We start from the raw sequence: 25,174 nt of genomic DNA on the forward strand, positions 1-25,174 counted from the left end.
CCCGGGTTCATGTTTCATCCACATAGTGCCTTTGCAAAATTGCAAAGTTTTGTTAAAAAAAGGGGCTTCCAAATAATCATCAATTCTTTACAATATTTACAGTTTCATATATAATGCCCACAATCACACAACCGCCCATTACGTGATAAATTGTTATCGGAGGTTGCATGACAAACGGCAACAAATTACAAAAATGACTTAAGTGACTTAAACAAAATACATGTTCATTATATGGCCATATTTGTCACACCCCTCCCCTAAATACAAAAATCACATCCTAGTCCAAGTTGCAGTAAAATTTACAATTAAAGAGAACATAATAGCATTGCAATTAGTTTGTCTCCCACGACTGTAAATGTACAGAAGAAAATATTTTGAAATTTTATATACCGGTATTTAAACTATGTGGCTATATTGACCCTATCTTACGGCCTAAACCCAACCCAGTCACAACATAGGTAGAGGGTTTCACGGAGTCGGACATAACCATGCATTCATTTCACGTCCCACTACTGTGGACGTAGATAGTGAAGGCGATTTTCTAATAATTAACATTTTTACTATATATCCATATTGACCCCTCCCAAGGGCCTAGCTGAACCCCCAGGCACGTAGCATCGGGGGGGGGGGGGGCTGGCCCCCCACTTTTTCTTGCAGCAACAATTTTTTTTAAATTTACATAGAAACAAGAATAGAATTCCTGGGTCCCCCACCTGTCAAGCAGTATACTAGTATTGAGTCTATCGACCAAGGCTAATTTAGGAACTTGATCAAGGTATTAGTGGTATAAACATTTGGTATAAATTTAATGAAAATCCGTCAAAATTTGTAGGCATGAGAGCGCTTACAAGGTCAACTTTTGGATAAAACGGAGTCATTATTGTGGTCAAAGTCCCATAACTCCAATAAAATGTATCGACCAATGCTGATTTTCGAACTTGACCAAAGTATTAGTGGTATAAACATTTGGTATAAATTTAATGAAAATCCGTCAAAATTTGTAGGCATGAGAGCGCTTACAAGGTCAACTTTTGGATAAAACGGAGTCATTATTGTGGTCAAAGTCCCATAACTCCAATAAAATGTATCGACCAATGCTGATTTTCGAACTTGACCAAAGTATTAGTGGTATAAACATTTGGTATAAATTTAATGAAAATCCGTCAAAATTTGTAGGCATGAGAGCGCTTACAAGGTCAACTTTTGGATAAAACAGAGTCATTATTGTGGTCAAAGTCCCATAACTCCAACAAAATGTATCGACCAATGCTGATTTTCGAACTTGACCAAAGTATTAGTGGTATAAACATTTGGTATAAATTTAATGAAAATCCGTCAAAATTTGTAGGCATGAGAGCGCTTACAAAAAAGTATGACGGACGGACACACGGACGCACGGACACACGGACGGACGCCCGGCATTTCTATGTCCCCGCACCGCGTTGCGGCGGGGGACAAAAATGGAATTATCCTGGAGTTGCCCCCCCCCCCTACTTTTTTGGGAGTATGTAAAAAATTGATATGAAAATAAGGAAATAAGGAGAGAAATTGAAGTTATATAATACGCCAGCCCCCCCCCCCCCCCCCGGATTAGGATTTTGAAGATTTTGAGAAACTTTAAATTTTCCTTTTTTTTTTTTTTTTTTTGGCTTGTCAAGATTTTTTGGATGAGTCTGCCCCCCCCCCCATTTTTAAAAAACGATGCTACGTGCCTGACCCCTAACCCAGGAACCACGATATTCGCACTTTAGATGGAGAGATTCAATGACATCACAATTTTGCATTCAGTTTTTTTTCCTCTGCTGTGCATGTGGAAAGTAAGATGCTCTAGCATTTGGTAATACATTTTCAATATATAGCGATGTATTGGCATTTTGGCATTTTGGCCCGCCCTATGTCCTGAACCCTTGACCCAGGACGTATAAGATTCATTTATTACTTATAATTATCAATGATTAAATTATCAAATGTTTTCTTTCATTTAAAGACACGATTTATGTGGCAGTGGCTATTATTTTTGTTGACAAGGATTTACAGTTTCAAATAAATCAACATATACTCAACTATCGCTCGCAATTTAGAGCCTTTGAATAATCGTCTAGTATTCTCGAGTAATTTGTCAATATCATAATCATAGTTATAGGATTAAATGTTGAAAATAGTCGTTGATGAAATGTATATTTGGGCAATAAAAGTAGTGCAATATCGATGTGTAGTGTAATTAGTATTTCACACTTAATAAAATAGGTCAGTCGACTGTTGACTATAATTTACCAACAATAAATTATAGTTTATGATTCGTTAACTTAGTTTTCATCTGCATAACCATATGTAATGATAATTGTAAACTATAGTTTACGAAATACTACATCCAATATTATATGGCTAAAATTCTAGGTTCAAAATTAGGGCCAAAATTTCAGTTAATCGTTAACCACAGTTTTCATCTGTAAAACCTTATTTAACGGTCGCTAACTCTAGTTTACGAATGCTATTCTTAGTTTTTCTCCCTGTACACAACTGATAGATTTTTTCAGGTATAAATTCACATATGTTTTTCTCCCTGTACACAACTGATATATTTTTTCAGGTATAAATTCACATATGTTAAATCTGTAAACTATAATTTACATTCGTTAACTATAATTCAGAGTTGTTAATCAGAGTTTCACGATTATTTATCAAATATATAAAGTTTTGCAATCGCAAATGGTCTTTTTCATTTTATTTATAGGTAACACTTCTAAAACAAAGATGGTCGCGTTAACTATATGGTTTACAGATGTAAAATAAATAAAAACGGCGTTAACTCACTAAGAATTTAAAAGTTTCACAGTTGATAAACTATATAAGTTTATTAACTGTTAACTATATTTTGCGAACCAAAAACTATATTTAACGGTTAACTATAGTTAACGAAGCGTAAAATATAGTTTACGAATCGTAAACTCTAGTTAACGATTCGTCTACTACAGCTTACACATTCTGTAAAACCAAATTTTACGGTTGTGAACTATATAGTTCTTCTTGTAAATCAACGTTAACCATAAAATTTTCTGGTGAATATAGATTCACATCTGTAAACTATATAATTTACATTCGTTACTAGTAACTATAATTTAGACATACTTTCACAATCGCAAAACTCTTTTTACACGATGTACTATGGTTTGCAATCGCATTTTTAAATGTTGATTATTAATAGTTTACAATGGTTTTACTACTAGTTTACGACTGATAAATCTCCCTGCATATAACTTTATATATTTTGCTGATAAATGTAGATTCACATCTGTAAAGTATAATTTATATTCGTAAACTATATAGTTTAGAGTTGCTAATCATAGTTTCACAGTTGTGAAACAATATATTTAACAGATAAACTATGATTTACTGAGTCGCAAATGGTTGTTTTCATTTATATAATGGTTGTTTTTAATTATAGTTTAACTTTTCTGAAACATATTAGATGATCGCGTTAACTATGGTTTACAGATGTGAAATATAGGTGAACGTATTTAATTTTCTGTCCGTAAACTATATAGTTTACAACCGATAAATCTAGTTCATGGACTTTGTTTTGCTCATTTGACGTGCCATATCACTGGCGTCGGAAGCAAATTGAAAGTGGGGGGGGGGGGGGGCTAGACTAATCCTCAGAAATATTGAGAAAAAAGTAATTTTCAAAATCATGAAAACCCTAATCCGTGGGAAGGGGGGGGGGGGATGGGGGTATACCTATACTTCTAAAAGAAAAAAACTTACCCAATTTTTTTCTTCCCAAAATCCTGAAATTCCTAATCCGTGGGGGGGGGGGGGGGGGTTAGTATGCTTCTGAATCCAACTTCTCAATCTTTCAAGGTAAATTTAGGAACAATACTCTTTCCTGCGAGAAAAAGTGGGGGGCTGAACCCTCTATTATGCTATGTTTCTAATGGTTAGGTATAACTTTGCAAAAAAAGTGGGGGGGGGGGGGGGGGGGGGGCTAAGCCCCCCCCGGTTCCGACGCCTATGCATATTACATATAGCCTATATGTACTTAGTGTTTCTATAAATAGTATTTGAACGTGCATGAGTCCACCGTTGTGATTTCAAATAATAACTTAAATGATTTCTCTAATGAATCACGCAGGATATGAATTATATAAGGCAGCCATAAATGCAGACAAAATCCGGTATTGTCTCCTAAATATACTTTTATCAAAGTACCTGAATATTTACATATCTATTAACTGGAACACTTTAGAATAGGTTAGAACTCTACTGATGAGCACACTTTTTGAAAATGAAAAAGTAAATACTAGGAATAATAATAAATGCTTTGATGGAAAGATTTATTAAATCATTATCAATAGAAAACCCATTAAAATTTTTAGAGTTGATTTTTATAGATAAAAAGCAAAGGGGGTAACTCTTCAAGTACATGAAAAGGTTATTCTGACATTGGGGCACATTCGGCTCTTCCATACTGTTTCTTATATCAAAATCGTGTCTAAGTATACGGAGTATTAAGCCCATACATAATTATCTGTCATGCATCAAGATTCATTGAATATTGAGCTACTTCGGATCCGGAATCCACCAAATTAGGTTTTCATATTATTTTTGTTTCACTTCCGCCCAATGCATCGCGCCCATGATTAGCGAGATTTTACTTTAACGGCGTCTTATATTCTTTTAAATGTCTGGTATAACCAAATATAGATGACAAGAGGTGAGAATTATGTTTTATTATATCGCTAAATGCTAAGATAAATGTTAACAGCTTTGGTATAAGTGTTGCGGTAATTAGTGTAACCTTTATGGAGAGGTCTGTTTAGCGGCCTCGTTATCAAAATTTCCGCTTTGCATACTATAAAAATCATTTATTTCTGAATCAAAAATAAAATATTTCCTCATTAAATCATGCAACTATTTGTTTATAACCAACTATCTATCCAAAAAGGGTGCCTTAGTATTTATTTTTGAGATGTTTGATAATGAATTTTTGAAATCTACTCAATATGGTGTCATATCCCGTTGGGTGTTTAGGGCGCAAATTGTTGTGGCCTCTGAGGGTCGGTCTGTTCAACGACAAAAACGGAACCATATTCTCCAATAATGCATAGCCTCACAAAGATGATTAGAGCAAGATATTAGAGATTTGACCTCCATTAATCTGTTCCATAACATTTGACACTAGGATGAAACTTTTTGTGAAATAAAATAATAAACTATTGCTGTCTATATAGAAACAATTACAAATTTGGGAATAATTTCAATAAAGTTATATTTTTTAAGAATTTTTTTTTTTTTTTGCTTAATAGATGGATGAAAATCAACAAAAGGTGGTCGTACAACAGACAAATCCTCAAGATGGGGAGAAATTTGTAGTGGTTTCAATACCTCAGGAGTCAGTGGAGAATATACAGCTAGAAAGTCAGCTAGATTCAGAGAACGTATCACTGGAGAATCCAGGCACAGCATCTACAGAGTCTGTGGCTGTGGAAGCCGTGGACCTTGGAAATCCGCTACATCAAGAGACTCTGTCTTTGAAATCAGCAGATGCTCCTACAGAACCTGTGGCACTGGAAGCTTCCAGTAATGCCACCTCCTCTGGAATGTCCCTAGGCACCCCATTATTGCAGTGGACTCCTCAACAAACTATGTATACCAGTGCAGAGGCCATTCAACAGGACATTCAAGTTCTGGTATATTAATTAATTGTTTTTTCATCCCCTCGCACAACTTGTTGCAAAGGGGATATAGCATTGTTGCTGTACATGTGTGTGTATGTTTGTCTACTTCAGCTTATGGGCAAGATTCAAAGGAAACCCTAGCATGAATGTTTATCAAACTTCGTTTTAGCATGGTAAAAGGTCAAACCCTATTAGTTTTCAAGTTAGTTGGTTAAATATTTATTAAAGTATCGTTAAAATAACGGAACATTTAAACAAGATTTTAAGGACAAGTTGACAAATAGATACTTTTGGTTCACTTCTGTGAAACAAGAGTGAATTCAAAGTAAACAGTTCAAATCAACAACTTGATATTTTGGGAGGTTTAGATCTCGTGAAGGTAAGAAAAAACTGTTTTGTTGTAATAAAGAGTTAGAAGAATGTCCAAAGTTAAAAGTTGAAGCAGACAGGAGATTAAATTCATCCCATTTTCTTTAAAGTACATGTATTTAGTACCTAAATAATAATGCATTTTCCACCACAGTATTTCATGTGCGAGGGGATGCTCTGCTTAGTGGCGCCTTTATGTTTTAAATATTGTAAAATAATTTGATGCATAAAAAATGGTTAGTTGAAGCTATTTTTTTTCATTGTGTCAGGATCATTTTAATATCTAAATAATCTATCTCTACCTTTTTATAGCTTGGAAAGCTGAGGGAGTATGGACAGGAAAGTTTGCTTATCACAGCTGATAAAGAAACAATACGAATGGATGGGTCATCAGGAGGCAAAAAATTTATAGAAGACCATGAATCTGTTGCCAGATCATTCCATGAGAAGTGTTTTGGTAAGAATTTGTATTTGGTGTATGATTTCAAGATTCCGAAACTTAAAAACATAACTGCATCTTATCCCTGTACAAATCAGTTCAGTGATACATGTATAAACATCTGTACAGGTAGTATTCCATCTGTCTTTATTATTATTATATGTTGTAATTACAGGTAATGAACTTGATGATGAGAATGAAGCAGGAACCGAAAATAATGACAATGGTAGGGATAATTATATTTTTGTATGTTTGTACATGTAAATACAGTTGAACTTCAATATCTCGAACACTGATATCTCGAATACAATGGATATGTTGAAGTGATTTGCAAGTCCCAACTTCATATTTTTTAATTAATACTCTCGATAGTTCGAATACTCGGATATCTCTAAGTTTTTAAACAGTCCCATCTAGTTCGAGATAACGAAGTTTGACTGTATTTGAAGATTTCATGCATATAAGGACATATATGTCAGTATCATGAGTTTATATATGGCATTATACGGGTACCGGTATTCACATTTTCCAGTGGCTTTGTGATAACACTACAAATCAGTTTCATAATGTATACTCCAATATATTTCATTAGTGACTATTTTATTATTTAATCATACAATTGCTGAAAATTATATGAATAAAGTAATGAGGAATCATTCTTCGAATATCATGAGGTGATCAAATAAGGTTGGGTGTGATCAACTCTATCGTAAAGCCCTTCAGGCAGGGATTTTATCACTCCAACTATATTTGATCACCTCTTAGTACCGGTACTCAAAAAATAATTCCTTATTCCTTCAATAACACAGATTCATTTTTAATTTAGTTTTGTTTGATACAGATTGTATACTTTAACTCACTGATATCATTGATTTAGTTTTATGTCATATTGAAGAATGGAAGGAAATTGAGTTTACCCTGTCTCCTCCTGTCCTCTGTAAAAAATTTATTTTTGGCTATGTTTGTTTTTATTAAAATTATTCAAGTGATTTGAAATGAAGTTAATATGAATTTGCAGAGGAACCTTTCTTAGAGACAGCAGCACAAGAAGATGGAGTTGAAGAGTCAGTTGGATTGACTCCAAAGAGGAAACGAGGAAGGCCTCCCAAACAGAAACCTCCAGGTATTGATTTGGAAAATCATGCATGGAATACTATGTTAAATGTCTCTCAGCCAACCATAATTTATCTTACTCAAAATGAAAATCAGAATCAGAGTAGAGAATTTCCTCCTCTCAAAGTTGAAATCTATATAATGATAAAACAACATCCATGAAATGTACAAACAGGTTTTTCATTTTTACCATTCAGATGAACAAAAACCAGACTCCAGCAAGGAATTGGACAATGAACCTGAGGAAAAAACAGAGACGCCTGTTACTGGCAAAAAAAGAGGAAGGCCAAGAAAATATCCAATCACGGGTAAGAATACAAAGTGATACTGCTGAGTTATATCAGGAATGTTGCAACAGATTTCAGCTAGGGTTTATGAAGATTATGAACTACAACTTACTGGTAATCAAGAAGACTCTGAACTTTTGATATCTAATGATGTATAACATATACATGTAGTTAAATTTTTCAGTTTGTGAAGTAGTTCTGTGAAAATAAAATTGAAGAGTTTTAAATTGTATTGTTTTGTTATGTTTGAAAATGTTTAAGACACATGTTTTAAGTTCTTCATATTGAAAACATATACATGTACTGTGGAATCATTAGATTTCGTGGTGACTCAATTTTCGTGGCATTCGTGGGTACCTTTCATCCACAAATTAACATCCTCCACAAATTAATAAATTAGGGTAATAAGGTCATATTTCCTTTGTAGGATTAAGAGGATACACGAAATTACATCCCCACAAACCTGTAAAATTTAAGCAATCCACAAAAATTGGCCCCCACGAAATTTAATGATTCCACAGTACTGTATTTTAAAACTTAGGGATTTAGTTTATCAACAAAAGCATGATAAAGAGGATACAATAGAAATTATTATATTTTTTTATGCACAATACAAAACTAAATGTTGTTTTAACAGTGACAAAACCCACTGATTCCGAACATTTGGATCAACAAGAGTTGGAGGAAACTGAATTTAAAGAAAATCCTGAAAAGCCGCCTTACACTGGGAAGAAGAGGGGGAGGCCAAGGAAACAGCCAGGTATATACCTCTTACCAGTGTAAATATTTTGAAATATATATATATAGACAAGTTACCTGTTTCAATGCTAAAATTGAAAAATGATGCAGCTAGTGAGGACCCAGGCCTGATCTTAATATATTATATAACAGATATCAATTAAAATTCAAAGCATGTTTATTTTATTCAACTCAATGCAATGAAAACATGATAAAAGTACATGTACTCATAACAAATACTTGATTTGTTACAGTGGTGTATGATCAAGATAAAGAAGATACTGACAGTGGTTCAGGAGGAATAAGGAGAAGCAGTAAGTGTACCACAGTCCCTACAATTCAAACCTAAATTCTGTCTTATACTGTAAACATATTATATTTGGCGTGTACGATATTTGGCGGAAATTAGTTTTTGAACAATTTGGCATGGATTTGTATTTGCGTATTTTTGAATGTGACTATCCTTATACATATATACATGGCATTTAGCGATGTTCTTGATTTAGCGGAAGCCGCAATCCGCCAGTAGCGCTAAATTAGAATACACAGCTAAATGTAGTACATTAACAGTGTACTTTAAAGATTCATATTTAGCCCATCAAGTGTGTTTATAGGCAGCAGGTTCCAATTTGTTGTTTTTATTTTTGTTTACAATTGCATTTTACATTTTACAATTTGATTACATTTAGATTTAATTGAAAATGAGCTTTCATTCAGACCATTTTTTTTAGATCGACCAGTGAAAAGGAAAGTTATTGAATCTCTTGGCTTTACACCACCTAAAGCAAAAAGAAAATCGGGGGTTGGCTATTCAGATTTGAAAATTAAGAGAATGATACAACCTGAATACATTAATGTTGAAAATACCATAACTATGGAAAATGACCAAAGTCAATCCACTGAAAACGATGACATTGGAACCATCAGTGAAATATCAGGTAGTGATAAAAGTCAACCCAACGAACTCGTATGCAGCCATTGTGGATTTTCAGCTGAAGACCAGGAAGTGATGGAGAATCACATTCGAGTAGAACATCCAAAAGTTTGGGCCCAAATCTTAATTGATGATACCAAAATTCTATTGGCCCTTGGAAAGGATCCACACAAGGTTCAGAGGTCTAGACCGGGAGCCCAGGTCCCAAAGAAAGAGGCCCCAAAAGAACAAAAACCCAAGGCTGTTATTAGATATATTACCTCTGCTCAAGGTGGGAAAAAGAAAAGAAGATCAGATGGACCCAGATCTTCTGGTCATTATAGCTGTACAGTTTGCCAAAAGAGATATAAAACCATCTGTTTACTCAATGCGCATATGGGGTTGGTTCATAAAGATAGGAGATATGCCCAGATAAAGAGAAGAAAAGAACTCTTAAAGTATAAGCAAAGATTGATAGCATTGAAAAAAAAAAATGACCAGAATAAGGATGGTGAGGATGATACAGAAGAAAGAAAGAAAGATGAGGAAGTTGAGGAAATTAAAAAAGAAGCTGAAGATGTGGAGGAGGAGGAGACTGTAAGCGAGATGAAAGCTGAGGCTGGAGAGGAGGTAGAGAAAACCCGACGATCCAGGAGGTCCACACGAAGAAAATCCCGAAAACTTGATGATTATGAAACCGATTTACCCGAACTTTACAGATCTGATGATGAAGACATAGACATGAATGCACACTATGATGATCCCTATGCTTGCCCTCTGTGTCTCAAAGAATGTCACAGTGAAAATGGTTTATCTGAACATTTAAAGAGGACCAAGCATGGGGAGGTTACAGTGACTCCCTACCCATGCCTGACCTGTAACAGGTTCTTCGTGGACTTTAAAACACTGGAGCTCCACATGACCCAATCAGGTCACATGGGAGAGGAGATGGGGAGCCTGGATGGGGAAATTACAGTAACCAAACAAAAATCTGTATCCAAAAGAGGAATCCTCCTATATGTCTGCTCCTTGTGTAAAAGAGAGTTTGTAAAAGAGGAGAACTGCCAGAGTCATTGTGCATTGAAAGTTTGCAAAAAACCCTGGAAGAAATCTTGTCCCATCATCTCATGCAAGAAGCTGTTTTTTGAGAACAATATGTTTTTTCAACACATGTATTCAGAACACAAAAGTGAGTATCCTTTTGTTTGCTCAGTTGAGGGATGTAAACGGTTGTTCTTCCACACAGCAGCGCTCAACTCTCATGTATCTGCTCACAGTGCAGAAAAAGATGGCCATTTTCCACCACCGAGACCAATTGAAGATGGCAGGAAAAGATGTGGCTACTGTGGCATGCTGTTCACATACAATGAAAACCTTCGCCAGCATGTCAAGAAAATTCATGACAATGAAATATTTGGAAAATTCAAAGAAATGGTGGAGCACAACAAAGCTGCAGAACCATTATCAACCAACAAGAAGTTCCTGCAGGTTCAAAAGGACAAGGAAGAAGATGTAGACAAGATTGATACCTTTAAAAGAATGGACAAAACTCAAGTAACCATCCGCAACCATGTTAGTGGGGAGGAATTCAAATGCTACACTTGTGATGAGACCTTTAGCCACATTGATGATGTCGGTGACCATATGGTGGACACAGGACACTGTGGACTGCCATTGAATGCATTGAATGGGGCAAGGGACATCCGGATCCGAATTCGTAATACAGGGGAACAATGCTATGTCTGCACTCTGTGTAAAATGGAATTCAAGAAGAAAGAAACAATAGATAAACACGTCCAAGATGCCACCTGCAAGAAAAAGTACAAGAGATTGTGCCCAATAATGAGTTGTAGAATTCTTTTCAGAAATTTCAACTATTTCAAAGCACATATGTCTACCATGCACAAGGATGAATTTCCTTTTAAGTGCCAAGAATGCGGTAAAGAATTTGAGCAGACTACGGCATTGAATTCACACAGAAACTCCCATTACAAGGACACACAGCACATCCAAACAGATGTATTGAATTCAGACACCCCAATGACTTGCCACATTTGTAAGGAAAGATTCAGAAATAACCGAGAGTTGAGGGAACACAAAGAGAAAGCCCATGAAATCCAGAGAAAATACATGTGTGACATTTGTGGAAAGAAGTACAAGAGGAAAGAAAACCTGAAAGATCATATCTTCATGGCACACGAGAGAGACCCCAGTAAAGACTTTGTCTCATGTCCAACTTGTGGTAAAGCCCTCTCTAGCCGTAGATCTCTGAGATTCCACTTGAGATTTGCTCACACTGATGCCAAACCATGCGTATGTGAGATTTGTGGATACAGTACCAAACAGCTTGGAAACCTGGCATTCCACATGAGGAATACACACAGTGATGTCAGACCGTATGAATGCGAGTGGCCTGGTTGTACAAAGACCTTTAAGGACAGGCAACTATGGCAGAGGCATACACAGAGACATGAGATTGCTGCTGGTAACCTTGAAAAAGCCAAAACATATGGACCCATTTTTACATGCAAGATATGTCAGAAAGGATTTTGTGGCAAGTACAATTTAGATAAACACATGGTATGTCATGTAAATGAATTTCCATTGAGCTGCAACTTGTGTGGTAAAGGAGTGAAGAGGATAGGTAGTCTGCGAAGACATTTGAGAACTGTACACCATTTTGATCCTAAAACCAATACCCACATGGAACCTGTCACCACAATCAGAAAGCCGAAATCTCTGATGAAAAAGGAACCTGTTCGGATCAATCTTGATTTAACATCAGCGTCACAGGAGGAGCAAGAGTCCATTGAAGCCGATTTTAAAGAACTGGAGTATCAGCTACACACTGATGCTCAGCAAAAATACCATCAAATCCTGAATGCTTCCATTGAAGTGCCCTCCACCTCTGCAAGTGGATCAGCTTCAGAACAGAAAGGCAGGGACTACATGTCAGAGGCACAGAGTCAGGTCTCTCTCCTCGAAGGTGGAGCCAGCATTGCGGAGAATGTCATAGAAGAGGCAGTGGACGAGTCCCAGATTATTATTGAGAATGTCGGGGACCAGTACATCATCATGAATCCAGATGGAAACATTTCCAATCTGGAACAGCTTGGAAGGGATATTATTCTTGCAGTGAAAAATGATGATGGAGTTGTGTGTTTACAAATGGTTGGAAAGTGAATCTAGTGAACTGGACCTGAGTATTCTTCAGAAGTTGAACATTTTTTTGAGCTGCCTCTTTTGATGTTCTTTTGGGTTTGTGCATATTTATATTTAAAAGTTTTTGGATTTGTTGTAAGCATTAAATGGTTAATACTCTGTCCCAGTTCCGAAGAACACTATCAATAAATAGCAACTATTTTTAGAATAGTAATAAAAATAGAAAAATAACATCCGTTGTATATTTTGCTCAATATTACTCGGTTAACTATAAGTACTAAATTACAAGGCTATGGATTCTTATGTGTAGAATGTGACTAATAAGGGCTCTCTTGTTTCCCTCTTTTCATTCCAGTTAATGAATGTAGTTGTACACTGTATTATACGTAATTACAATATGGAAAGATTTAGCACAGACTGAAAAAGAATTGTTGTACAGTACTAGGACAGAGGGATAATTTGTTCAGGATGTTTTGTATTTAGCTAATTATATGATATGAGATGTTTTGGTGTTGTTAGATGTATATTTGTATTACTGAACATGTTAATAAATGCATTGTTACAGTCTGTTTTAATTACTATCACGGTAATTGAGGTACCAGGCTTAGAATTTTTTTTCAATTATTTTTTATTATAGAAGCTCAAGGATTAACGCACAGAGTAAACTGATTAATAAATATCAAGCTCTAATTAAATATTTAATGTCGGAGCTAGATATGGCAGACTTGAAAGGGCCAAAATTTCATGAAATATTATAGAATCAGAATTTCCTGGTAGTGTACACAATTACATATCGTGTCCTTAAGCTTTTAATGATTGTTTGACTTGCATGGCCTGGATTATGAGCAATGCAGTATTCTGAATAACTTTAGACAGGCCAAGGGTAGAGCAGATATTAGAAGTACCTTGCTTTCCTTTTTTTTTCCTTTTTGGAACTTGGAGGTTTGGCCATAATTATTTTACTAGAGAAATAGAGTGTTGGTGCAACTCATTTGAAACCCCTGAAGAGAATTTCATAAAACAAAGAAAAAGGGAGCAAGCTCACAAACCCCACTCTATTACTTGAAAATGCTATACTTATAATGGCTATGGCACAACAAATTCACAAAATTGAGCTTAACTTGTTTTCATGATTGATAAACTAGATTTATGAGTTGTAAACTACAGTTAATGATGTTAATATTTCACATCTGTAAACCATAGTTAACGTGATCATCTATGTCTCAGAAGTGTAACCTCTTATAACACTTGTCTTTAAAAACAACCATTTGCAATAACGAAACAGTTTATGTGATAAAATATAAATAATTCTGGTTTGGCAGATATACTTTAAATAACATCAGTTTATAGCTATTGTTAAGAGTTGTTATAATCTTAGTTTCACAAATTAAGAAACTATTGTACATGTATGTTTATCAAATAAACCATGTTTTGCAATCACAATTTGTTACTGAATCAGTGTAAATTATAATTTCCACTTCTGAAACATAGATAATCATGTTAACTATGGTTAACAGATGTGAAATATGTTAATGCGTTAGATATAGTTTACCATCCATAAACTGCAGTTTACAACCAATTAACCTACCAGGTAATTAATAGACTGTGAAATTACATTTACTAATTTGACTCATTTTTGTAAATTTTTGTGTGCCATACGCACTGTGTTTTTATTAATGAGAAGATGTGCTGACAAAGAAAGACCCCTGACTGACTGACAGATCGCAAACACTTCAACCCCTGCAAATTTGTTGCTTGGGGCACAAGGAGGACTGTACAGATTTGCAGAGTTGCAGGAAACTTTGATTAAAGGTTTTTGGAGAGTTATGCCCCTTTCAATGAGTTGTCCAATTGATTTTAAAATGATAGGGGAGCCAGGGGTATACAAGTTGGCTCACTTCACCAGTAATCTCTCATTACAATATAGGTTATTGTTTTCAAAATGTGTCATCATCTCAATGATAACTGGACAACAGGTACATGGACTTGCTTTCATTGTCTGTACATGTACTTTTAATTTTGCAGTCCTGTTAAAAGTCTAAACATGTACTAGTAATAATAACGTAATCAAACCTTTGAGGCTAAAAACACCATATACAAACCAATAAGTTTAAAAATATGGAACAAACATTTGTTATCTTTTATTATTATGATACAAAAAATATAAATTGAACACATTAATACATGTTATTTTACAATTCAACTATATTTGTTTAATAGGGAAGAGTGACCCAATATTTCTCTTTAATAATTTATAGTGTCATATTATATTAATGCATCTACACGAAAAATTGAGATCAAATGACCTTGAGTCAGTATGATAAAACACAAGATTTGTAAGCTTGGGCATAACTTACGTTCCACGTAATCCAGCTACGGTGGATGAAACACAGAAATGAATAACACTTTCAGGAGGGTATAATTAAGATGAAAATAATGCCATGGATACCAGTCAATAAGTGTAAAAAAATATACTGAAACAGATAAAAATATGAACATAATATATGACTTGCTGCACTGCATCTGCTTAAAAGTTAAAATGTTCAAAATGTATGTGTATAATGATAAAAAACTCCAAATTTCTGTTAACAAACTAATGGTTAGTTTCCAGTAAATATCTGTGAAACAGTGGGCTTATGAGCCGTAATTGGGCACCTGAGTTAAATACATCCCCGTGAAAGCTATTTAACAATACATTAATATTTTTAGAAGAAATAAAGCCTATAAAAGCTATCTTTCCTGTAGACTTGCATGTATATTCTTCTTAACTGGTCTTGATATGGGATGATCATGCAAAGTAAACATATAAAGACTATCTTAAGACAGAGGGTTAAATATACATTACATTGGTCTTCAGTTGACATTTTGTTAAAAAAATATATAAATTTAAATTATGATAAGATAATAATATATAGACAATCTCACCTTAAAAATATACATGATAAGGATATGTGTATAACTGGGTGGGGGGGGGGGGGGGTGAGCTTAGCCTTTGAAAAAAATCACCAACAGTAAAATTTTCTCATTCTAATTCTTCTTTTGTTTCTTTTTGGCCATCTGCACTGCTAAAGCTCTTAAATCTAAGCTAAAGTTTTTAAAGTCTATCACCTTTTTCCCAGTACCAGCCTTTGCAGCATTGTTACCCTTACCCTGAATGTTTGAAAGAGGTTTAGAAGTTTTCTCTTGTTCACTCTTTTCTGATACAGAGGAACATGTTTCCATATTTGTTACAGCAAGGGGCTTTGATTCTGTACAATGACTGTCAAAGGTTTCTGTTCTAGGCTTTTTTGGCTCTAAGATATGTCTTTTACTTTTTGGAACTGAATCCTTTTCAAATTCACCTGAAGTTGTTTCTACTTTTTCTATATTTGGCTGCTTTGATATTGAAGAAAGGTTGTTATTGTGTGCATTTTGCGAGGCAGCTGTTTTGAATTCTTCTGTGAATTTGTCCATGTTCTCTTCTGTAAGCTGTACTGATTCTTCAATGCCTTCTTCACTGGACTTTCTCAGATCTGCAGAAGACATACTGGTTACTTCAGGAGTATTTTTATGTATTTGATAATTAGTTTTCATTACTGACTTTCCAGGCTGCTGAATATCTGTGTCTGGGATCTTTTCTAAGCTTACTACCAGGTATTTCTTCTGGGTTCCTTCTACATCTTTTAGTTTGCAAGAAATTTTTGGGGATTTAGTTTTGGGAGAGTTTTTCACATCTTTTCTTGCTACCTCTTCTTGTTGTTTACTCTTAGGCAAACTTCCTACATGTAAGTCCTCTGAGATCCTCTTTGATGCTTCCTTTGCTGAACTTATACTAGAACTCTTGTCTGGAGAGGTTATGTTTGAACTTTCCTTCTCAAATGTCTCCATTGATTCTTCTGTATCATACAATGGATCTGGATACTCCATTTCTGCAATCGGTTTTGAGCCACACTCACCATCACGTTGTACAGCCAGTTCTGCTGGAGATGGCTCAGTTTCATCAATCATTTCTACCTTTATCTTTTTTTGTGGTGACCTCATCAAGGGCGTTGTATTCTTTCTCTTTTTTGATCCTGAAAAAAAAATAAAACAGAAAATTGTATTAAGCCACAACAATAGTACCAAGTATTATAAAGACTAAACATTTTGTTAAACTTTTGAATTTAAAATAGGATCGCCTTTTAGATATTTCACTGCCAGTGAAATGATGTTGGAAAGAGGAGTAACAGGTACCCGGTACATGTATTTTAATGAAATAAACTGCATGTGGAAAGATTTAATATCATACTTAGGGAATCTACTTATAATTTCATATACCAGTATAAAATAATTGATTAGGATACAATGCAAATACTGATGTGTCAATGTTCTAATACATTACCCTTAGCAGGAGATTTCTGGGTTGGGCTTTGAGTGTGGGAAGATTTCAAAGGTAAATCTTTATCTTGAAAGGTCTCAGTGTTTCCAGAGTTAACCCCCTTCTCCAGTACATTACAAGCATAATCAGGGGTTTTCTTTGTTGGTGAACCAGATGTTTTAGAATTATTTTTCTTAGTTTCACCATGATTTTTTGTGTTTGAGGGTCCCTTATCAGGTTGTGTATCATTTACAACCTTTTTATCAGATCTAGTAAAAGATTTCTCTTCATCTGGTTGTTTTGATTTCTGACGTTTGATATCACTAACAGAAGCTCCTTGAACCAAGTGAGGATCATCTTCATTTTCACCTAAAAAGGAATAGTCACTAAGTTCTACATCATCTGATTCCATCGGTTCTGGGATGTCCTGATCCAAGTCAGAGTCATCTCCCGCTAATGGACCAGCCATAGATGTCCCCTTAGCTGCTTCTTTACTTTGATCTGATTCCTTCTCCACATCATCACTATGTTTACTTATGTCCTCACTATCCATGTTGTACTTAGAACCAACCTTGATCAGTTCATCCGTATCGCTGTCTTTAACTTCACAGACAGCTTTTGACGTAGCAGTGACTTTTTTCTCAGGTTTGGTGGAATCCATTCTTGCCCTACTAACACGAGATGTTCTAAGGACAATTTTTGGGGACCACACAGGAGATCCTTTCTTCTTTCCCTCAGCCATGTCCTCATCAGAGTGTTCTATGATGGTGATATCTGGTTCATCATAACCTGGTTTTTTGGAACTTTTTGAGTCAGCATGGTTGGATTTCTTAGTCACATCTAGATTAATGCCTTTTTTCAGAGACTGTCCTGATTTCACCTTTATTGGCGATACTTTGATTTGAGTAGATTTGCTGCCTTTGCATACTTTTACTTCAAAATTCTTAGGAATATCTTGTTTTACATTGGGTTTTCCTTTGGGTCCAATGAGAGAATCGGCTGCAATTGAAATTAATACATGTATAGTATTCCTTCATTATAACTGAATAAACATGGCCATATTGGATGACAAAGCTTCCTTAAATCATATCTTGGTATTGACATTGACCCTTCAAATAATGATACCTTTGTACTCATTCATAAATGATCATGAATATTTCTATGGGTAAATATATAGTATGAATATGTATGTTAAAAACATTTAGAACAAGAGATGATTGTGAAACACTTATGCCCCCTCCCTTGGAAACATCCACAAAGAAAAATGAATGGAAACTGCGAATAATTATCCAAAATTGAAGTTGACTTGGATATTATTATGATAAGTTTGCACACCAAATTTCATTTCAATAAGTGCAACCTCTGTGAAGAAAATGAACAGAAACTGCAAATAATTGGAATTTTTATACGGTATGTCAAAGGTGCATAGCTCTAAAGAAAATTGTCCGATAGTACCCAAAATCGAACTTGACTTGGATATTACATGTATTATGATAAATCTGCAATACCAAATTTCATTTCATTGTGTAACCTCTGCAAAGAAAGTGAACAGAAACTGTTGGTGGACCGACCAACAGAGACACAGACGGACAGCAGCAAAGCAATATGCCCTCCCTTCTGCCAAGGGGGGGGGGGGGGGGGGGGATAAAATTATATGCTATCCATCAAAATTAATTAAAACAAACTTTAAATCTGTTTCTTTTCAAATAATCATAAAATCTTTTGCTAAATATGTTGCTAACTGTTACAAAATTGTTGCTAATTGTTTTTGCTACATGTTACAAAATTTCAGTAGTAAACTGTAGTAAAATGAATTTAATAATTGACAGCAACCACCAGTAATCAGTACTGGTCTAAACAAGATTTTTATTTGAGCAGAAAAGAATATAAATATAACTTTTTTAAAAGTGATTTTCAAAAGTTACAATTTTTGCCAAAATGAAACAAAAATCTGTGACAATTGTTTGCATGTGTCAGTTAGTTTTGGCAATTTTTGATGGTACACATAATTTCTTTCATTTTTCCAAAATATTAATATTTGCAAAATAAAAGTAAAAATATGACATCATGAAAAAAATATTTTATACACAGAATGAAATCAATATAACACTTGTTTGGAGTTTGGTACCGTTTGGCCGTCTGATCCAGCTGTTTGAGGAATAGCTCTGGTCGGCAATATCAAACACTCGGAAGCTGGAACTCCTTTTTTGTTGGAATCTTATGTTAGATATCTCTGTCTGGTGCTCTTCTTCATCATTATTGAGATTGTAAACAGTGAAGGCAGGTTTGACATAAACAGGGAATTTCCCAGATGGTTCTTTGCCGAAGGAAATCTTCTGCTTCCATAAAGAAGTGCAGTTTGAAGATTTCACTGGACTGTCTTAAAAAAAATTAAACATTTGTGTTAGTTATAACTATGCATCTACAATATAGTTCAAGCTATTTGTAATGATATTTGAAATTTTATTGCCTTAGGTTTGGCTTGTGCTTCAAAGCCACAAGTAACTAATGTACAGGTATCTTACTGTCAACCAACTCTTATTGGGGGTGAAATTAATAAGCAATTAGTCATTATTTAAAAAATTAACTAAAATTTTTTTTTAAAAACAGAGCATATGAAGATAAACTTTAACACATATGTACCTTAACTGGTTGCGCAGAGAAATATTCACAACTAGTAACATCTTACAAACTTCAGAAAATTATCCTGAACTCTGATAAAAGTTGGTTAACAGTATTTAAAATTTTACAGTAAGTATTTGATAGAATCAGTACAGCAAACCAGTTTATAGCATATTTCAAGGGACCATAGAATAAACTTTGTTATAGCCATTGTTCGTTATACATTTATAGGGAATCTGTAAGAAATCATTTTGTGAATTCATTATACATGTAGAATAATTAGCTGCAAGTACCGGTACTTCAAACCATCGTAAGTTCAACATCATTGTTACCGTTCTTCACGAAAAATGTCAATATAACCTTTTCACTTCAAAAACTTCTGTATAATATTTGTATTTGAGTTTTTTTAATATGCATCTTAAAATTGCATGTATCTTGAAGGAATTTTGCAATAGAAAAATGTCTGTTATATAAATGATAAATGTTAGAAGTTGGGGTCTAAAAATTACTGTTATAGCCATAAATTTGTTATAACTGTATTCATTATATACTGCAATTTTCTATAGTTTTATATAATAACTTTACCAGGACATGAGTAAGAACTAAGAATTCTTTATAGCTGTAAATTCGCTATATCTGTGTTCGTTATATTCGAGTTTTGCTGTAGATATGTATTAATCTGGTCAGTATATGTACCATAGCAGTATTTGTGGAACTCCTCAGCTATGTGTTGGTTATCTTTCAGGAAATTCTTTCCTTTTTCAGAGCCAGTGACATACAGAGAATCCCCATCAGCAGTGATCAACAAGCTCTCCTCAAAGTCTGTCAACTTCAGCAACTGTTGAATACATACATACATCGTTTTCAAATATGAATTTTTGGTGCTGTTGGTTTTTAAGAAGAAGATTTTTAAAAAAAGAATCATTAATAGTTATTTCTCCTCTTTGAAAGGTGAGTGTCCCTTTTTCCTAGAATTTTAATCCCTTCCACCTAAGATAAATGATACAAGGAAGCTTTGTTGTAGGTTTGATATTGGCCTTATGGTTCAAGAGGAAAGATAATCACATTTAACATTTTGAGACTTAAAAGGGAAGCCAGACAACTCTTGATAATAAGAAAGATTCAAAAGGTTTTATATAATCACAATTTAACTACTAGTACTATAATTACCAAAGCATCAATCTTCTGAATGAGAAAATCTCTTGAGTTTGTTTCATCCATCACAGCTGCTGAAAGTAAACAAATAATACTTAACCTTTGTCACAACATTTAGTATGTTAACATACTGTTGGTCAATCTGTTTATGTACAACATAAATTTCAGAAAAGTGGATTGATTATCCTATATATATCTATACATGTATATCTACAAATTTAAAGTTTTCACTTTAGCAAGGTACATAACTACTTCCTCAAACAACCTATTCATTTATTAAGACAAAAGCAATAAGCAAATATATGGTTTTGGGAGTGGGGATCTTGGCTGTTTTTAATTAATCAACAAATCATAGAAAGGAGCATAGAGTCACTTGTCCAATCCACCACATAGTGCATTTTAAAACAAGTGGCTTGAAAATATAAATTGTAGCTTAAGGGATGATTGCTAAAAAAAACTTAAAAGATTTATGAACATTTTAATTTCATTAAAATAGGGATGAATATACCACCACCTCTCACAAATCCCTCCAAAAGACTAGACCATATTTTATATGATCTAGTTATATCCACATGGACGGCAATGAAGGATAATAAGAAAGCTGGCCACAATGTAAAATTAATAACACTGAAGAAAGGATCAATTACATTTACATGTAGATACTACTGCTTAAAATATTATGATGGTTCTTTAAACTTTCATCAGGATAGCTAATTTACATACACTTATATATAATTCAAAAACAAAAATTAAAGTGGCATTTCTTTAAAATGGATTGTGTATGGAATAATGCATGTAATAACTGAATTGTTCACAGAATGGGCAATCAGTCCCGTATTTACATGTAGTACTCTTCATAAATACACTATTGAAACTCTTTTTTTACTCTTTGATGTCACACAGACTAAGTATGATAGCTGAGTTTATGGCACAACAATATTAAATCTCACAATTGATTTTTAATCTACACATAATGGCTCTTGGCCTAACTTTTGTACAAGCTATGGCCATTATGATACTATAAGACACTTGCCAAGATGAATACCGGTATATGAAATACATAGTTACTCTCTTAAAATGTAAGCAATATTTGGGCAAGGGTAAGAAAACGTGACAAAGAAAAAGGTTTGCTGAGTCCTCTTCACGTACAAAATATCATGACTGGCATTTCAAATGAATTATTTTCGACATATAGCTGTGCAAATATTTTCAGTTAAAACCATGACCAAATGACGTAAATGAAGCAAAAGAGATTATGTCATATGCATTTAAACAGCAGATGAACACATTAGGAAATATTTCGGCGTTGTCCAAAAATTGCTTTTGTTCATTAAGTTACCTTTATTTGGTCAATGCAAGGGGTATTTACTTGATAAATTGAGATATCTAATCCAGAAAAAAACCCTGCACCTACAAAATATTGATACTGAACTTAGACTGAAAAATCAATATAAAATATGGGGTCCCCAGACTGACTGCCTTATTACCAATATATTATCAGACTTTACAGAGGATCACTACAGTATATAATAAAATACCAGTCCAGTAATAGAGTTGGTGAAGACGATTTTCGTGTTGTCAATCTCCTTTGCAGTGTATATATTTATTTCTTGCATACATTCCCTTTCATTCAGAGTAGGCTGCTCAGCTATTATCTGATCAGTCGTCAGACTGTCGCTGCTTAATGTTCAACCGTCAAGACTTGCAGGTTTGATCATCATGATCATCACAGACAAAACTTATGGGCTGCGTTTAATAATAGACACTTCGATCTTTAATCATTCGATTACCCCGATTCGTTTGACGCGCTCCTTTAGTTTTAATATTCAACTTTTAATACAAAATTGACAATGTTTAAGCTCGAAAAATAATAACTGCTTCTACAAGTCGATAAATAAAGTTTAAAAACGAGAGAGAGAGAGAGAGAGAGAGAGAGAGAGAGAGAGAGAGAGAGAGAGAGAGAGAGAGAGAGAGAGATCTTTCAGCCCTACCTCATTTTTTAAAACAAGAATCAATCAAAATATTAATTCATTAATTCCCTCTATAAGGTGTGGGAGAAATCTTGCTTAATCCATTGGGGGGTGGGGGTGTTCATATTTGTAAGAAAACCTACACTAACTGTACATATGATATAACCTTACCTCTTTTATCAATGGACTCGAACTTTCGCCGGTGCTCTTTGGGGCTCATTCGGTTTAGATTACTAGCTACATGTAAATTAACTAATAATGGAATTCAAAAGTGGTGCACCGACGTCCCTCCAGATCCACACATAGATGGGAAGAACTTAATTGTATATACACGGTGTGAACATAATTATATTGAACGTTTTGTTATTATACTGTGTAACTTAGTTTTTCGGACTTTTGTTGATTAATAATAAATTCTTTTCTTATCTTAACAAAGGATGTGTTTAAAAACTTTCCAAAGTATCGCCACAGCATTTATCACAATGAATCCTCCCAAGGCACAAGGTACTACTAATTTCTTAATTCACATCCGTTGTTCACACTTAATTTTTTATCTTAATCGTTTACATTACCTTTTTATAAACATCCTGCTAAAATGACTATTACTCAATAGTTGTTTAATAACTGGTCGTTTTGTATTTTTTGTTAATCCTTTCAATGCGTCATTTTATTGCTCAGCTATGTATGACTTGTAAATCAACGTCAGTAAACATTTGAAACTTTTGATGCTGATACATCCCGGCCAAACTATATAAAAAAGTACATTCCATGCAAAGTCTAGATAAAAGTCTAAAACTATAATGAGCGTTCGTTTGTAAGAGGATTAAAAAAATCTATAGCTGTGTTCAACATTCAAATTTTTTGTTATGAATCCTAAAATTACCTTTTTTAAAAGAATAAGGTAATGGGTTGTCAAAATATTTTAAAAAGAAATAACAAATATGTCAAAACAAGATGGCCAGATAATATATATTAACCCTATCTCCATTACATACTGTAAAATATAGAGTACTTAGTTCACTAGATATGTTGAATGTGGAAGACAGGTTTCGACAGCATATACATGTATCATGGTAGCGCACCGTCTTACTTACATGGACATTTTACATTGAGATCATAATTATATATGTATCTCAGTGTAAGAAACACAAGAGCATCTTCAAATGAAGATTTTTTTTATACCTTGAGTCAAGACATGTCAAGCCGACATCTATATAAATTCTACTATTATGGTATTAAAGACTGAACTTTTTGTACCATCGCATATTAAATGTACAAATGGAGAGAATTTTTTTTAAAACAAAAGTTAAAAGTTTTATTTTGCAAAAGGGTATTAATTTAAAACAAAATAGTGATATGTTGTACTATTAGATACTATATAATTTTACCGATATATTATCAATGTTATCATATGAATACTCAGGATCAGTTTATATCGCTGTGTACACATGGTGTATAGTATAACTAGCACAGTGATTGTAATGTGTACAAATTTAACACATTTTGTGATTCAGTTAAAACTAAACTAAATACATGTAAGTAATGTTTCACATATTATTGAAAGGACCCCATTGGAAATAAGCTTTCGAGCTTCCATGGGTTATCCTGGACTGGTATAATATCTATGTTTTTCAAACACCATTGTTTATGAAATTAAAACCAATTAATATTGAAATATTGTATGTATAATATGTATGTTCAGTATATGTATGATGACTTGATATCAAATAATCTATCTATCTATTGTAATAGTATTTTAAAGTACTGCATTGGCTGTTATCTTATAGCATAAATCTCAAAGATCTATTTTGGCACAATTCAGATGTGGGATACTCCCAATTAGAATTGAAACGGGGCGATATAAGGGGGAACCTCTCGATGAAAGAATATGTAAGTTTTGTGTATTAAATGAAATAGAAGACGAGAGTCATTTTCTGCTGAATTGTACAATCTCTTCTGATTTTAGAAGGGAATTATTTAATAATATAGGATATAATCCAACACTGGTAATGTCAAATTTAGACTGTATTTTTTTTTCTACTGTCAAATTTTCCTAGACAAACCTCTAAATATTTAATTGAATCTTACCTTTACAGACAATCATTATTGTATAAAAAACGCAATGCGTAATATGTGTATATTTATGTTATAATTGTATTTGCAGTGACATATAGGCCCAATGGGCCGGGTGTTTCATTATCTATTTTGTATAACATTTTGTAATACTTGCGTATTGTTATAACACATGTCACTATAATAAATTATTTACTTACTTACTTACTTACTTATAGCAGTAAGTAATACTGGAATGTAGTCAGACCGGGGTTCTCTTAGGGAAATGCTCGAATCAACTCCAATGAGTAGTTTCACTACTTTGATTATAAGCTATTTT

General features: G+C 34.1%; 2 protein-coding genes across 5 annotated transcripts; one reads left to right on the forward strand and one right to left on the reverse strand.

Moving 5' to 3' along the window:
* The first annotated feature begins 4,583 nt into the window (after window positions 1–4,583).
* On the forward strand, window positions 4,584–13,266 carry LOC105334372 (zinc finger protein 208). The gene is made up of 9 exons (XM_011437805.3): window positions 4,584–4,714; window positions 5,307–5,690; window positions 6,360–6,504; window positions 6,662–6,712; window positions 7,505–7,609; window positions 7,797–7,907; window positions 8,524–8,646; window positions 8,879–8,938; window positions 9,356–13,266. The coding sequence occupies exons 2-9, from the start codon at window positions 5,307–5,309 to the stop codon at window positions 12,718–12,720; spliced, it is 4,344 nt and encodes a 1,447-aa protein (XP_011436107.3). The 5' UTR covers window positions 4,584–4,714; the 3' UTR covers window positions 12,721–13,266.
* A 1,559-nt stretch (window positions 13,267–14,825) lies between these two features.
* LOC105334370 (enolase-phosphatase E1) lies at window positions 14,826–23,018 on the reverse strand. Of its 4 annotated transcripts, none has more exons than XM_066075230.1 (6): window positions 22,954–23,018; window positions 20,828–20,886; window positions 20,354–20,495; window positions 19,164–19,415; window positions 17,240–18,034; window positions 14,826–16,751 (listed from the first exon to the last, which is right to left on the reverse strand). In XM_066075230.1, the coding sequence occupies exons 1-6, from the start codon at window positions 23,000–23,002 to the stop codon at window positions 15,727–15,729; spliced, it is 2,322 nt and encodes a 773-aa protein (XP_065931302.1). In that variant the 5' UTR covers window positions 23,003–23,018; the 3' UTR covers window positions 14,826–15,726. The 4 variants fall into 4 exon arrangements, with proteins under 4 accessions (XP_065931302.1, XP_065931301.1, XP_011436103.3 ...); XM_066075229.1 differs by having other exon boundaries at window positions 17,060–18,034; window positions 22,954–23,017; XM_011437801.4 differs by lacking the exon at window positions 22,954–23,018 and adding an exon at window positions 22,351–22,570 and having other exon boundaries at window positions 17,060–18,034; window positions 20,828–20,883.
* Between the last annotated feature and the right edge of the window lie 2,156 nt (window positions 23,019–25,174).

Source organism: Magallana gigas, chromosome 2 (genome assembly GCF_963853765.1).
Source record: "Magallana gigas chromosome 2, xbMagGiga1.1, whole genome shotgun sequence".
Taxonomy (NCBI): Eukaryota; Metazoa; Mollusca; class Bivalvia; order Ostreida; family Ostreidae; genus Magallana; species Magallana gigas.